This window comes from Candoia aspera, chromosome 1 (genome assembly GCF_035149785.1).
Source record: "Candoia aspera isolate rCanAsp1 chromosome 1, rCanAsp1.hap2, whole genome shotgun sequence".
NCBI lineage: Eukaryota > Metazoa > Chordata > Lepidosauria > Squamata > Boidae > Candoia > Candoia aspera.
Window position 1 is genome coordinate 250,611,827 of NC_086153.1, and position 16,777 is coordinate 250,628,603.

Here is a 16,777-nt window from a genome sequence, read left to right on the forward strand (position 1 = left end):
TAGCAACAGGAATACAGTGGGGCTCCAGTGGGCCCCTTTAGGGTAAAATGAGTTCCAAGCACTGAAGGTGTACCACTTTTCCCTTTGACACTCAGGGGGAGTTGCTTTCTGTTATCCCAGGGCCTGGTAGGTCTGCTGCAGCATAAATGGACACAATGCTAATATTATTAGTCAGAAAAATTGCACACATTAAGAGTTTTCCCTTTTTCTTTTTAATCAGAAAGAATGAAGATTATACAAGCAATGGGAAATATGGAACCCTAAGACAGTCACAAGTAGAAGATTATGATACCCTCCCTCACCTCCCAAATTAAGTTATATAAATTAACAAGACAATTGCGTGATGAACACCTGGCTTGGGGCACCCAGATAATACTATGGCATCTTAGGGTTGCTGAACCACAAAAGCCTGCTTATATTCTCTTTGCCAGCAGTGATGATTTACAGAAACATAAGCTAACTACAGTATTCGAATTAGGTTTTTCTTTTGCTTTGCTATGGAATGGAATGGGGGTCATTAGAAGAGGTGGTAAATGATCTCTTTTAAGTTAATGAGAAAGGGATGTGCCTAAGCAGTGACAAAGAGGAGGAAGGAAACTTTCTTCCTCATAAAGCCTAGAAAGATAGAAGGCTGGAAACAGGAAGGATGATGTGCTTACATGGCTTTTTCCTTCTCAGCAGATTCTCAGATTCCCCTGTTGTTTCCTGGACTTCCTGCCTGCCTGCCTGCCTGCCTTCCTTCCCACTTAATTTTGGAAGGTTGTTTCCCAAACAACCTCCTTGGTCACATAGTATCTAATACCTTCATATTTGTGTAGTTTTTGAATGGTGGGCATCTCTGGAAGCTGGTTTTGTAGCAGGGTATATGTGTACAGACCTGAGATTTCTAATTTTGCTGTGGTTAAGTCTGATTTCACTTGTCTCTGTGCAATATTCAATGAAAACTTTTTTTAAAAAAAAAAACTATGTACTTCAATATCCTTGCAGGATATTATGAGGTCAGCACTTTTCCTGACCTCGAAAAAAGCTAAGCAGGGTTGCAGCTGGTTACTGCAGGAAATCCCAAGGCTGTAGACTAAATTGGAAGTTGAAAAAAAATATTCCAGAAGAAAGCAGTGGTGAATCATGCCCGTATTATGGCTAAAAACCTGTATTGATGTGTCCATGTGATGATCAGAAGTTGAACTTGACTTGCAGGAGTCTTTGCTTTTATGTGATCTCCAGGCATAATTTGTCAATTCCAAATTATTCTATGAAGTCTTCTGCAAGCTGGTTGCCTCCCGATGTGTGGGCTTAATTATCGCACACAATTCACACTCATCATGTCTGGGAATACTGGTGTTTGAAGTTCCACACCCTTAGAAAGACACCAAGTTGGGGAAGACTATTATGCTCTGTGTATATGCATACATGATTATGTATATGTGTGTGAGAGAGAGAGGGAGAGAGAGACAGATTGTGACTCACAGATTCTCTTCTTGTCTGCAATTAAATGCAGTGTCTGGGATAAGGGATGAGTAGGAAAGACTATGACGCACAGGCTTTCAGTCCATCCAATGTATAATGTGATTTTCTGCCAAGCAAGGCTGCATATAATTTATTCAACTTCTAGTAATTATGCATCCTTTGTAAAGTAATTAACTATTTCCTTAACATCTCAATTTCTATCTTGCCATAACCAAAATGTTCACAGTTTTATGCTTTCCCTCTCCTTAGGGGATCATCCTCTGTAATTTATCTCCAGTGTTTACCAGGGCTCCTGGTATTCCCATATATAGATAATAAAGGCTATGTAAAGTTTCTAGCAGAGAAGCTCATCACATTTTATCATAGTTCTGCTCTTCCAGAACTACATGGTGTATATTTACTGGGGGAGCTTTCCCTAGATTTGATAGAAATCTAAAGTAGGTGGAGGTGGTGGTGGGGACTTGTCCTCTCCAAGACTGCTGGCATCAAGAGGCACTGTGCCACAGATAACCTGATGTGGACCTTTTTTGTGTGGCTGAGCCAGAAGCATCAATTGGGTTTGCTGCTTGTGTGCCCTTCCCCCACCGTGCAGTGGCATTCCTGCCAGGGCTAATGAAGCTGATTGCTGGAATGGTGAGAGCCAGTAGTATTGGGGGCTTCTACCTGCCTTCCCTCAGCAAGAGTTCTGGAGGGGTCCAGAAGTTCATGGCTGCCATGACAGATGTGAACCTAATGCATCTTATCAGAGGCTGAGCACACATTAAAGGCCACATACTAGATCTGGTTTTCAGCTCAGGACAGACAAAATGTGATTTGTAAGTGGGGGCACTGAACTTGCCTCTCGTCATGGACAAATAATTCTTTTGTTGCTTTGGAATTTTGTAGTGCAACGGGGGAAGGACCTGTTAGATTGGTCCACCCCAGGTACCTAATGGATCTTGTGGGTTTTCAGATGGGTCTTGGGGAGCCTCATGAGGATCTGGTGGACAGTTTGGCTGACACTCTGGTCACCTACTGGAATAAAGAAGCAACCAGGGTGCTGGGCCAGATTGTACCAGAGTAGTGTCTCCCTGCTTGCAGAGCCATTGCAACCTCTTTGTGAACTGAGGTGCTCAGGGAAATGAAGCAGCAGAGGAGAGGCATAGAGCACTGTTGGAGAAAGACCTGTCTTGAGTCTGAGTCGCATTCAAGCATACACAGTGGACATTTGAATGACAAAAAGAAATATTTTGTGGACCTTATTGTATTGGCTGAATGCTGCTCAATGGTCCTTTTTAGGGAACTCACTCCCTGAACAGGCAATGCAGTAGAACAGGTGGTGATGACCCAGTGCCTGGAGGCTGTCAGAATCAGAATGAGGAAGAACAGACCCTGACTGATGGAGTGGCTTTGTCTTTGTGGGCCTAACAATTCTGCAGAAAATCCATCTTTGGCTATGAACAGTGTTGTATTTTCCTGCCACAATCTGGGATTTTTCCAAGACTCACAACTCCTGCCTGAAGAACAGATGGCAGCTGTTGCTAGGAGGGCTTTTCCACAGTTACAGTACATCGTGTGCAGCAATTGCAACCATTCTTGGATATGGAAATCCTGCTCACAGTCACTCATGCACTAGTTGCCTCCCATGTGAACTACTTTAAAGTGGTTTACATGGGACTATCCTTGAGGAGCATTTGGAAGCTACAGTTGCTACAGAATGCAACAGCCTGGGCAGTGATGGGTGACCCCACTGCTTCAGGAGCTGTGTTGATTTGCAGTGGGCTTTTGGTGATAATCAAGGTACTGGCTCTCACCTTGAAGGTCATATATGGCTCCAGACCTGGTCATCTGAGGGACTACACTTTCCTGTATTCATCTTACCATACATCCAGATCTAACAACATCAACTCCTTCCTGGTCCCATCCTGTCCCTATGGGATTATCCCCTGATGGAGCCTTGTTAGTGGGTGTTTCCACTCTTTGGAACTCCCAGCACAGATATGGCCAGTTTTGTCCTTCTTGTCCTTTAGATGCATTGTGAAGGCCTTCTTGTTCCATCTTGCACAGGAAGAAATGTGCTATAATTTATGGGGGAGTTTGCAGGTGCATGGCATTTGTATTTTGGGATTTTTATCTTTCTTGATCTTTTAATTTCTACATGTATTGGGGGGCCCTATTTTATATGTTGACCTTGTTATCCACCTAGAGCCTGTGGGAATAGATGGCATTCAAGCAAAGTATATAAAATAAAATAATAAAAATGTAGAAAACTGCTTCTAATTGATGTTTTCTACTCTATCGAGTGAACTGAGAGTTGTTGCAAACCCTGTTTATTGATGGCTAGCATCCAAGCTTTTCTGTTCCCCCAAACTTTTTATCATGCATGACTATAAACATGCAAGAAGAGGAAAAATGTGGCTTTTCAAGCCATGAATCTGCATTTAATACAGCCTCTCTGGAGCACAGATGCAGGCTGCAGACATTCAGGTTACATTGCTTGAAGGACTGAGTTGGTGCCAGCTCATACTAAGCTCTCCTCAGAATTGACCTCTCTCCAAAAATATAAAATGCAGCTGTTAGTTAATATGTGGATATATGGGAAATCAAATTCCTTTTTCTATTTATCTCCAAATTCCACGTGGAATGTATTCTTTTGTTGTCACTAACAATTTAGAACCTATAGGTAGAGACAAGGATACTCCTAAAGTACTGTGTGCTTAAAGGATTTCACGGAATGACGAAGAAATAATGTTATAATTTATTTTAAACAGCAATTCCTGTTTCCATACTTTCTCATGACTTTAATGTGGCTGACACACTGTCTGGCTTCCTTAAGTATCAATCAGATAATTCTATTAGTTTACGTAATTGCTTTTCTAGGCTCTTTAAACAATCTTATAAGTTCAATGGAGTCATATGTCTGTCTGCCTCCCCCTGACTCACCATATATAAACTTGCAGGACTGGCAGGTCTACAAATGTCCTACAAAAGAAGATGAAAATGGTAACATCATGGTCTAAATAGAATGCATTTAATTCAGACCTGCACAAACTGGTCCCAATATGTCTGGGAGGTCCGTAAGAAAGTTTCATATACAAAACAACAATGCCTCACCAAAGTTCCAAACTTTTGGAGGGAAAGAAAGAAAACTGGATTAGGCCTGAAGCTGATAAGTTGGCTTCAGGAAGCCAGCAGAGAGGACCCAAGGCCAATGGCTTTCTCTTCTCCTGCTAATGTTCCCAGACAATTGGCAGTCAGAGGATGTTCTCCTTGAAGCTGAACATTTCCTTATGAACAGCCACCATTAATAGCTAATCCTCCCTGAATTTGTCTAACTGATTAAAGCTATCTCACAGCAGTGAATGTCATGTGGTGATGAACTTTATTTTGCTAGTGTTTTAGACTGGGTCAATTAAGTTGGGTAAGAAAGGGAGCAAGACTGATTGATGGATTGCATTATGCTTCATTTTATACTCCTCTATCTTGCCTCTCCTGTTACTCAACTAAAACGCCTCCAGTCATGTTAAAACCTTCCTAGGGGAATAATTCCAGCCCTCTTCCTCTTCCTCCCACCATTTCAGCTGCTTTTCCTACATCGCCAGCAGCACAGTAGCCTTTTTGACATGATACGGTAACCTACCTACGCATACCATTCCAAGTGTGAGTGCATCATAGATCAATAAAAGAGTGTGACTTCTATTAGCTCCATATCTATTTTGGATAACTGAATTTTCTGTAAGAGAGGTTCTAACTCAATTTGACTTTAAAAAGATAAGGAAACGAGTGTGGCTTTTGCACCCAGGTTTGTGCATTTTCAAATTCATGAATGCTGCACTATGTGCTTTATATTATGGAGCATTCAGTAAGGCAGAATTGGCGCTCAGGGACAAGAGTTTGTTGTGCTTTAATAGGGCTTCCCAGACCAATTAGCGGGTGTTAAGTACATTTGGGAGCCAATGAATTAAATGAAGCTGAAGTGCACCGGTAACATTTAAATGAGCCCATTGACACGCTGGTGATGAGAACAGCTCGGTTGTTTCTGGTTTACAGTCATGCCACTTTATTGCTTGGCAACAGTGCTAAAGGTGCGTAACTGTTATCGGAGGAGAAGACTGTTGTTTTCTTGAAAATCCCTTCAGTTGCTGCTGAGTTGATTTTTGTCTTTCAGATCTGGCGGGTTTCCCTCCCTCTCCCCTCCCCCCACCTGCCCCAACCCTTGCCTGTCTCTTTTTTTTTAAGGGGCGGGGAAACATGAAAATGCCAGTTGTTTAGGGTTTTCTTATTGGTGGGACCTGCTGTCTTTTTCAGTACTTGCAACGAGGAGGCTGCACGAGGTCATTGAAAATAAGGCTAGGGTAACTGGACTGTAGCCTGTTGTCATCACAGCCTGTCCTTCCATAAAAACTGGTCACCAGTGGAAGGGGAACAACTGGAAGGACAAACTATGGTCACAGTTCCAGCCTGGACCTGGAGGGTGACTGTGCTTCTCCTTAGGTGGCCCTGCCACAGCTTTCTTTCGCCAGTTGGGCGTCTTCTTCCAAACCTATCTATTGTGTGCCAGTTGAAAGAATGGCACTCGGAGGGCATGAACAACACACCAGTAATGGCAGGCTTGAACAGCTGCTCAAAACCGTTCCACCTTTGAGCTGAGTCTCACGCTCTGTTGTACAGCCTGTTGGCTTTCTGCTCTGGTTTTCTCTTTGATGTATGGATTACGTGTTCTGATACAAAGCCAAGCACTTCGGGACTTGAGGTCTTTAAAGCATTACTGAAGATGTCTTTGCCGGCTCCTTTCTTAGCAGGGCGAGACTTTCAGCATGTTGCATCTCGCTCGGCTGACCTTGGAGGACCTTTTGGCCGCGAGGATAGGCCACACGTGGGCTAACACCTTCTCCCAAACTGCTTCTGTTTTAATATATTGGAAACCAGAAATAGGGCTGGAGTTTAGGGAAATCTGGAAGGAGAGTGTATTATTTGGATTAAAGTCTTTCAAGTAATAGATACTGTCAGGGGTGTCCCCAGGGTGTGGTAAAAAAAAAAAAGAGTCAAAATGGTGGCCACAATGGCACCATTGAAACTCTGCCTGTTTTTTATGTATGTCACACATAATGGGCAGAGCTTCAATAGCACCATTGTGGCCAACCATCTTGACTTTTTTTAACCATACCCTGAGGACATCCTTTGCTATGGAAAGCCAGCATCTTAGATTTAACTACAAGTAAATAGTTTTTAAAAACGGAAAAATAATATTTGATCCATACATAACAATCCTCTAACTAAACACTTACTCTGTGTGGTATCTGGCAGCCCAACGCTCAGCTTTATATGCCTGTAATTATGGGAAAGGAAGTCCCTGAATCACAACCCCAGAGATCATGTCCCACCAGTGTTGTTGTGTGAGTGAGCCAAACTCAAAGAAGGAATGCCGCATTCCTCCTGTGAGAAGTCCCAACACAAACCTGAATGTTTGTTTTAAATTGTTTCAGCCCCTTTCATTTTAGAGAACTCCCAGATAGAAAAGAGAACGGTTAGAAAGTAAAAACAACAACCAGAAAAATATATTTGCTGATGAGAAGGAATTTGGCTTTTTTAAGCAAACCAGCCTTCCTGGGAGATAGAGATGAGGCATTACACTCTGGAAGTTCCAGGCTTAAAAAAAGCTCATCTTTTTGTTACATTCAGCCTGTCTTCAGAAAGGGTTTTACCTGGAACTCTAAAGTTGGCTATATACTAATCAGTATCTCTCAGATCAGGATTCAATTAAAATTTAGCCACTTAACTGACCTTGGATGCTCTCATAAAGCTAAAGAGTATTACATTTGATAAGTAACTGGATAGGAGACCACCAAGAAATCCTAGGACTGAAGACTAGACTGGGTTGTTGAAAAAACTTTCTGGAAGGAGGCAATGGCAAATCATTTCCTTATAATCACCAATATGGAATAAATTATAGATATTTATAATGATAGGATTTCCTTAATGTTTTCAGCATTTCATGCTTAACTTTTCAAACATGTGGTAATTATATTTTGGTTGAAAAAGTTGTCCTTGAAATAAAAGAGAGCTTCTGGGACAAACATACGATTCCATAGACTGTAGAGATTTTAGTTACTCTGCTTTAAGGTACAGAATAAAATCCTGAATAAATGTGCTAAAGGAAGAGTAAATAGAAGAATTTGAACTTAATGTCACTTGGTTCCACTGATTTCAGTGGAAATAAACTCATCTAAATGCATGATCTTCTACATCTTTCTTCTGTAAATAAGCCCCCAAAGTCTGATTAATAGGAAAGTTCTTCAAGGAGGCTGCAAGACAATTGCTTTTTGCTTTGTTTAAATTGTTTTACACAAAACAAAAATTTGCATAGCATGTTGCAGCAATGACCATTCTGGGCAGGTTTTGGTTTTATGCAAGCTGTACTCAAGGTCCACAGGGATACATTTACATGGAGAAGATAATCTATAATGCCAGAAAGCAACTAGAGATCCTCAGGGGTGACATTTACCATCAAGGGTTTTTAATTCGTATTTCATGCAATATCCAAGGTATGGACGTATCAGACAGTCAAGTCCCTCCCCTCGATGACAGTGCAGGGCTGAGGGCAAGGGTAAGGAGGAGCTGCCCTTTCCTAAATCTTAGTTTGTGGCATGTGATGGTCGTGGAGACCCAGGCATAGCAGCAGATCACCCAATACCATCAAAGTGGGCATGCTGGGGGCCCAGAGCAATGTAGTATGGGAGCACTTCAAAATGACCAGATCCTTGATATGCTTTCTGAACCCACTTCAAGGCACAGTTGCAGAGATGTGGGGGACTTCAGCCATCTTTCAAATGTCAAGGATATTCAAGCAGCTGTTTATGCTTCATCCAGGTGTCTTTTCCTTTTCTGGCAGCATCAGGCAATGTAGTGGCAAGGCATCTCTTTTCCTTGCAAAGGCTCAAGGAGGCATCAGTTGGCATGTGGCAGGGTGGTTCGAAGGGATGAGATGTGACACATGCTATCATGCAGGTGATGACTTTGGATAACCAGCCATTCAGCTGGTGGAGGAGGCTGGACTCTGGGGACTCTTCCATCTGATAGCCCCCACTATTGGATCCCCTCATGCTCCATTCTTAGCAGGACAGCAGAGCCCTTCCCATACCACAGATACTGGGAGGAAGTACTTCTTTCTTTCATTCATTCATTCACTTTATCTATCTATCTATCTTCATTCATTCATTCACTTATTCTATCTATCTATCTATCTATCTATCTATCTATCTATCTATCTATCTATCTATCTATCTATCTATCTATCTATCTATCTATCATCCATCATCTTCCACCTTTAGTTTGTACAACTCAAGGGGCATACATAATGGTCCCCTGTCTATTTTCCCCACAACAATAACCATGTAAGGTGAGTTGGGTTGAAATAGAGTGACCCCCTTGGGGTTCTGTGCCTATGGGAGGACTAGAACTCATGGTCTGCCAGTTTCTTGGCCATGGCAAAGTTGACTGTCTGCCTTTTTGACCGCAGGGAGTAGAAACTCATGGCCAAGGCATCTTCTGCACTTAAGCTGTTCATTATGGTGAACTTTTTTGGTTCAGAGACAGCCTTGAAGAGCCAAGTTCTATCTTTGGTTCTTTTCTTAGAAAAGTTGATGGGAGAACTAGAGAAGAAGCTAGAGTCAGTTCTGTGTGAACCAAGGGTGAACCAAACATAGACCATGTTAAAAAGATGTTATGGAAGAGGAACAAGTATTACCTGACATATTGAGACTGATTTGAAAGTGGATTTAAAAATGATAGGCTACAAGAATGATATTAAAAAAGATGCTACACTGGACATACAAAAGAAATCAGCTGATGTCTTAATGATTAATCTTAATGATTAAAAGGGATATACAAACAACAAACCAAGAGAGTGACCTGGATAATAACAAGCTTGTAAAGCTTTGAAGAATTTTGTGAGAAGGGACAAAGAATAGTGGTCGGTGGGGTGGGGAGTAAATCTGCAGGGAAATGTTACTATCAGACTGAAGGAAGATGTACATATTCCTGACTGTCTTCAAGGTTATGTTTAGGTGTAGAGATACAGATTTAAAAGATGATGCTTATTTTAAAAGCATTTTTTAAAGTACCTCCTTAATGGACTGCCTGGAATGGATTTAAAATTTTGGCTGGGAAGTTGCTTGCTCTGGAGGATGTCACTGACTGAAAAGATGGTGTCTTGAGTGAGATCAAAAACATGGAGCCAGACTATCTTTCCTAGCATACCTTTCCATTAGATTTCCTAATGGTTGCTCTAAGTTCAAAGCTTAGCTCAAACTGGAGTTGGGTTGCAAAAAGAAGAGGAAAGAAAAGTAGTAGCTTTCTGCATCTCTCTGCTGACCTCTAGTGGCCATTCAGATTTTTGCAGTCAAAGAGGCTTGTTCTGAATCCCACTGTTTTCTATGGCTGGACCACCCAAAACTGGTTCGGTTTGTTTTAATCAAACCCAGAAGACAAATTGTTCCAGATTTTGCTTCAAAACATCAGGTCATCATCACCTCTGGAATGCAATGTTTTGTCTGAAGTTCAAGACAAAACCTTTTTGGTCACACTACTCCCTAATTCTTCCTAGTAAGAGATCATTATTGCAGTGCTGGGGCATTTTTCTGCAGGGATCAATATTTACAGTGGTGTCCATAGAATACAGTAAAAAAAACTTAAGATGGTGGCCACAGTGGTATGATAGAAGCTTCATCTGCTTTTTATATGCATTGCAACCCCACCCATAACCTAATACCTACATTCTCATCAGATCATATGAAAAGTGTAAACAGAAGAAAGACTCAAGGTTGACTCTTCCACATTTTTAGGCATCCTGAATAAACTATGTTATCTCACTGAAGTGACATGAGGCAAATTTTCATGTTATTTTTTCTAGACTATTACAACCATCCAGTAGATGAATCCATCTCTCTAAAGAAGTGCAAGACTATCCCCAAACTTGACTTGAGAGGCAGAAACTCCTTTGCCACTTCTGAATGGGCTTTGGTCAGACTTACCCCAGAAGAGAAAGCTGATCACAACCTTCTGGCAGTCCAAGTCCTGGTCACCAGTGATGGAAGCAGGTATGGGTTACTGATGCAAATTTACTTCCATGAATAAGCCAGATCCAGAAATTGTAGAACCCAGTTGTCAAAATAAGCAGAGGAGGTGATAACGAGAGAAGGAAGGATGATGAACCAGGAACTCTGAACTTTTGCAGATTGCACGAAGCTCGTGTGGGCATATGATTCACTGCCAGGAAATCTTTGCATCCTACACAGTCTGAGTCACACAGGGTGGGGGTGGGGGGATTAAATCCAGATTGGCTCTGATGACAACAACAGAAATTACACTATGTAAGAGCTATTGATGTTTTCAAGAAAGCAGCTTGTAGGATACAAAGATATACTGTATGTTTCCTGGTTTCCTTTGCACTGAGTTTCTGCAACTTTTGTCCTTCCAGCTCCATGCAGTTCTTTGCTTTTGAAGAACTGTCAATAAACTGATGGGCCTTCAGTAATGTGGGTTGGGAGGGGGGTGTTTTCTTTTGTCTTTGCTAGTTGAGTGTTATGGCAGTTGTAATCTAGCACATCTGGAGGGCACATGTCCAGAAATAGGACATGCATCAAAAGAAAAACTGTAACACGGTCAGCCAATGATGCTTTGTTTAGATGGGCAGAATATAACTAACAGCAAGGGGTTCAGAGATTTAACACTGTGTCACATGTTACTGATGATGGGTAAGAACAAGTGAATTTTCACTTCATTTGTTTTCAGAAATGTTACAAAATTTCATAACAATTCAACTTCTGCATTTATCCACAAAAGCTTGCACCAATAATAATTGTCTTAGTATTTAATGTACCAGGATTTTATTATGGTTTTGCTCATATTACATCTAATGTAGAAGTGTGGGAGCAAGAATGCATTTGTTTATAAAAAAGAATGCACATTACTGAGCACCCTCAATAGTTTCATATTCTTTTCCATGAGAAAAATATTCAAATGCAGGGACGAAAGAGGTAAATGACTTAAAATCCCTTTGCTTTCATTCTCCCAGTTATTCCAAATAGAAGGGAATCTGAACCTGAGAAGATGCACTTGGCTGCACTACTTAGCACAGCAAACTGATTTAAGGGAATATTTGGTAGGAAGGAGCAATCTGAAAGTGATAACCTCTGAAGTGAAAAATAATGGGACACATAGAGGATATCGTTACTTTTTGCACTGCTTATACAGTGAGAGCATTTTCTGACAGTCTGTCTGAGTCTGAGTGTTAGAAGCCTCAAGCCAGTAGTAGAGCAACCTGAAAACCTCACATACTGTTAGATTAAAAATTTGCAGAACTATAGGAAAGCAGATGGGTTCTCCAGGGCAATCAACGTGGCTATCAAACAAATGAGAAACAATGAATAAAAAGTAAAGAGCATGGATCAAGCCTGATTAGAAAGCTAGAGATGGCTATACCCACCATGATGAGCTATCACACAAAGTAAAAACCAAATTATATTATAGCCCGGTTATAATTATATCCCATGTAAAATTATGCAAAGCTGCCAGGAAAAAACCAATTCTATCATAATGATTAAGGTACTGGACTCAGAGTGGAGGGATTTGAATGATTTTAGGCCCAACCCCCCTCAAAGGGAAACTGTTGTAGGGGTAAAATTAGGGGAGAACCCTGTGTTGTAAGCTGCCTTGAGCTCTCAGAGAAAAGGCAGGGTAGAAATGCCACGAATGCATCAGTCAAGCAAACATTTTATATTCTTCTTTATAATTGACTTCTTATCATTGACTTAAAGAAAGAAATGAAGGTGAGATATACTCCTTCGGACTCGACCTATGATCTCCAGTGTTCTACCCCAGGGACGTGAGAACACAGAGCAGTGTTGAGGAAAGAAACCTTGTGTTACAAACATGTTTAATATACTTAAATTATATAATAAATCTCCAGTTTTCAATGATTCCATCATATTCCCCCAAAGGATTAAGTACAGTTGTTTCCCAAAAGGGGTATGCATAGTTGATACACTTAGAACATTTTTTTATCAGTATTACTAATTTATTACATATTTACACTGCAGTCACCCAGACCTCATACTGTATAAATATTACATAAGGGGGGAAAGGGAAACAATACATGTGTGAATTGTTGATTAGCTGCTTTGCACCACTTGCTGGCCATGCTTAAGACAATCCTAGATCTTTCTCTCTTGGATTCTTAGCTCAGAAGTAGAATCTGATCTTTTGGGCAATTCAGCCATATCTGAATCCTCAGAAGAGATGTTGGCATTGGCTGAGCCCTGGAGCTGCATCCCATCTTCAGAGAGACCTCCACTGTTCAACGCAAATTTGGGGAAGGGAAATGATCGCCTTGAAAAATCCAAAGCTGCTAATGGTAAGGTACTATGAGCAACAAATATCTCTGTTTTCACTAAAAGGCACTGCCACAATTCAAGACATCACCACTGTCAAAGTGTCATTGGGGTCCAGAAGATGGAAATACGGTTGAATTAATCAAATTTACTTGTGGGTGCTGGATTCTATATTTTCCCAAGCCCTTTTTAACATTCATCTCTCAGTCCACTTTAAATAAAATAATATTGATAGAATTCAGAAAAAGAATGCTTTCCTCATATCCAACTTTTCGTTACATGATTTTTGATATAATGGAAACTTATTTTGTTTCTAAGTGCCTGGCATTTTCAACTTGACGTGTCCTCTGCAACTACATCCTTCTCAATAGTGTTTCCTCTAACATGGACCTGTTTGGGGAGAAAAATTTGATAGCTTGCTCTGATCACACAACACACAATAAAATGGTAAAGCAATAGCTTGATTAAAGCTATTGCTTATATATTTTAATAGATATCACAGCAAATACATTGAATGCTTTCTATTTTTAATCCAAGTGCTGCAGCCGAGAAACCTGTACAAATTACATTTCTCTTTTTAAATAAAAGCTTTTGAAATGCACAGCAATGAAATGCAAAGAAGTATCTAGCTGAAGTCACTCCCATGGAGTAGCAGCCATACAACTTGCCTCTCTCACACATTTTGTTCCACCCCCGTCACAACCCTACTGGGCTTCAGCTTCCACACTCCAAAGTTACCCACAGGGTTCTCTGGTACGTAATGAACTTTCCCCTTTGGGGCCTCACTTATCCTTAGCTTTCTATCTCCCACATTGCTCCGTTTCACATTGTCGTCGTTTGCTTGATCAACTTGATTAACTTTTCCCTTGAAGTCAGTTGTGAGAATTATGTAACTTCTACCAAGGAAAACAAATGTTTCATTTTTCTCCCTTATTTTTGTGTTAAAACCCACAGGCAAGAGAAACAATAGAGGTATAGAAATGGCTGGGCATAAATGAGCTCTTGTGCTATAACATTCTGCAAAAATGGAATATTTTAAAATTGAGAATTAAACTGCTGAGCCATGGCCTTTCTAAGGGAAAAACTGGTTGGACAACATTGCCCTCTACTGGCTGATATTTAAAAATTTATCTGCCCACTGGAAATCTTGAAGTTGTTAAGTGGCATTCTTATTGCATAAGAAAAAAATGTAATTTTGTACTCTTCCACCTGAAATGTAAACTTCTTGAGTGAACTGTTCTGTGAAGAAAACTTAACTGAATTTTGTATTGCCACAAACTGCAGCTGGTTTTGTCAAATATGGGTGATAAGGAGGGCTATGATGTCAAATTTTACTCTCCAGTTATTGAATAACTCCAAAACACGCATTCAGGCAAAACAAAATTAAATTTAAGATGTCAGAATCCTCAGTGTCAAGGTTTGGGACTTCCTCTGTTTTAACAAATGCCTTCTATAGCTGGTTTTTCCTATCTTTCTCCTCTAGCATTACAACGAGCCTACAATCTTTGCGACTCTTCTTCATCAAAAAAATACCAGAACTGGAAAAAGAAAATTCAGTCGAGTAAGATATAACATGATTCAAGTGCCTGATTCAAGTACTCATTTAGCTACATTCTTCCCTAAACAATTTCACTCATGTTCAGTTTTAATTTATGTCATTTTTCAACTGATGTAATTGATGCGTCATAATATCCACCCTAGACTCCTGACTTGATCATGATTACTTTTAAGGGAGCTGCTTTGATGTAAGAGAAGCCATGTGGGAAAGCCACTTAATCCTTTCTCTTCATTTTGCTTCCCTGTTCCTATTTGCTGTTCTTAAAGCAGCTTTCCCCCTTTAGAGTTTCAAAGATATGAGGTCCAATTTCTTCGTTTTCTTCCATAGAACACAACTTGGTCCATCTGGCCTGCAAATCACCTGCTGTGGAGCCTGATCCCTCTTAGCTCTTTTGAGTTCCACTATTAGGGCTAAGACTGTATAATCTTTGGTATCTTGGGCCTCTCAGAAAAGGCTGGCTGGAAGGAAACATTTTGTTGCTTGAGGCAAAGTCACTACCTATTTCCCCTTCTGTAGAATGGTATAGAAGCTTCTGGACTGATACTTGGATCTTTGATGCTGGCAAGGTGGGGGGGGGGGAGTATCTACCCCTGTATCTGAAAAGCAAGCTAGATTAGGCAGCCTAGTACATCTTGTGATGTATTCACAGCATCTTCCCCCTACATAGGGGAACATCAGGGAATTCAGGAGGAGCAGTCAGGACACAGTCTCTGCTTCATGCCACCCCCACCCCCAACAAACATTTGCCATTGGAAGCCACCGCCTCACTCTATCAGGCTAGCCCAGCTTTCGACACACAAAATGTTCTGAGGTGTGGCGTATCCCTGAATTCATTGTGCATGCTCACTTTAAGGCAATTCCACAAACAATGATTAACAATGTCTTTTATTTATATATTATATTTAGATATAAAAAGGCAGGTTTGCCTAGCTGTCCTTTAGCAAACCAGCTAATGAACAAATGATTTGCAAAAATCGTAATGCTTTTTCAAAGGAGAGATAGGCAGGTGGCAAAACTACAGCTACCTTGTTTTTAATTTGTGCTTCTCAATTAAATGTGTGTTTAAAATGCTGCTTATTAATTCTGCTGTCATTTTATATTTTTTAAAATTTCCCCTGTGTGTTTGATGAGGAGTCTCCAGAGGGAGCTAAAAGCTTGTTGGAAAAAGGTAGTGAATGTTAACATGTTCAAGCTAATCTACTTACTGGAATGAGTAATTACCTATGATGAAAGTATTCTGCCCAACTCAACTCTATTTTATCTTCTAGTAGTTCAAAATACATCATGGTTTTAATATTGGAATACTATTCTACTTCACATTTAGAAGTACAGTCAGTATTATTGTCACTTGAGAATAAACTTAAATTTGGTTTGGATAACTTCCTTTTAAATTGGATGAACTAAAAACTTGGAGACTGCCCCCAAAGCCCACAAAAAAGAAGCAAATTATTAAATACATGGTTTATTGACTGTATTTAAATTTATTTAAATTTAAATTAAATTTACAGGTAACTGAACTTGGTTTTATCCTGGTTCTACCTCCTTTATCTTGATTTTTTTGTAACATGGCTCTCTACATGCTAAGCATTGGCCCTCAGCTCAGAAAAAAGATGAAAATCATACCTTTAAACATTTCAGATTTAGGTATGTTGCATATACTATATGATGTTCATGGGTGGAGGTGGCAGGAGACACTTGGAAAGGAATCAGTGGTCCACACCCTACTGTTACGCACTAGTTTGCACTGGGGTATATGGATCGATCAATATTCATCAAGTTTAGTCCCATTTTCTTTGGACTTTCCCCAATATGTATTTAATATATGAAATGCACACCTGGAATACTGAACCTGGGGATATTCTCGGAATGTATCACAGGGAAAAAAAGAGACAAAGGAGTGGATAGATAATTTGGAGGAACTTTGCAGGATCCATCCAACATATCTTATTTGTTAAAGAGACAGGCATCAGCTAAAATCATGTCACTAAAAACTTGGAGACTGCCCCCAAAGCCCACAAGAAAGAAGCAAATTATTAAATACATGGTTTATTGACTGTATTTAAATTTGTTTAAATTTAAATTAAATTTACAGGTAGCTGAACTTGGTTTTATCCTGGTTCTACCTCCTTTATCTTGATTTTTTTGTAATATGGCTCTCAACATGCTAAGCATCGGCCCTCAGCTCAGAAAAAAGATGAAAATCATACCTTTAAAGGGAATATGAGTGTTGAATTAATTCAAATCTGGACAAAAATTTGTTGCATTTTACTATTCCCATAACAAAAAAAATATAAGGCATACTATGGTACGTGAGCCAAGACTGCCTATTGAAAGGGTGAAAGATCTGTTGCTTCCCATGTTGCAGAGAACAAAACATTTCCAC

General features: G+C 40.2%; 1 protein-coding gene across 1 annotated transcript in view; it reads left to right on the forward strand.

The window, feature by feature from the left end:
• Positions 1 to 16,777, forward strand: part of MICAL2 (microtubule associated monooxygenase, calponin and LIM domain containing 2) — a 151,040-nt gene that overhangs the window by 104,250 nt on the left and 30,013 nt on the right. Inside the window, exons 24-26 of the mRNA XM_063289478.1 lie at positions 10,358 to 10,544; positions 12,687 to 12,859; positions 14,320 to 14,397. Of these exons, the coding sequence (XP_063145548.1) occupies positions 10,358 to 10,544; positions 12,687 to 12,859; positions 14,320 to 14,397 (438 nt within the window). The remainder of the gene's footprint in view (positions 1 to 10,357; positions 10,545 to 12,686; positions 12,860 to 14,319; positions 14,398 to 16,777) is intronic.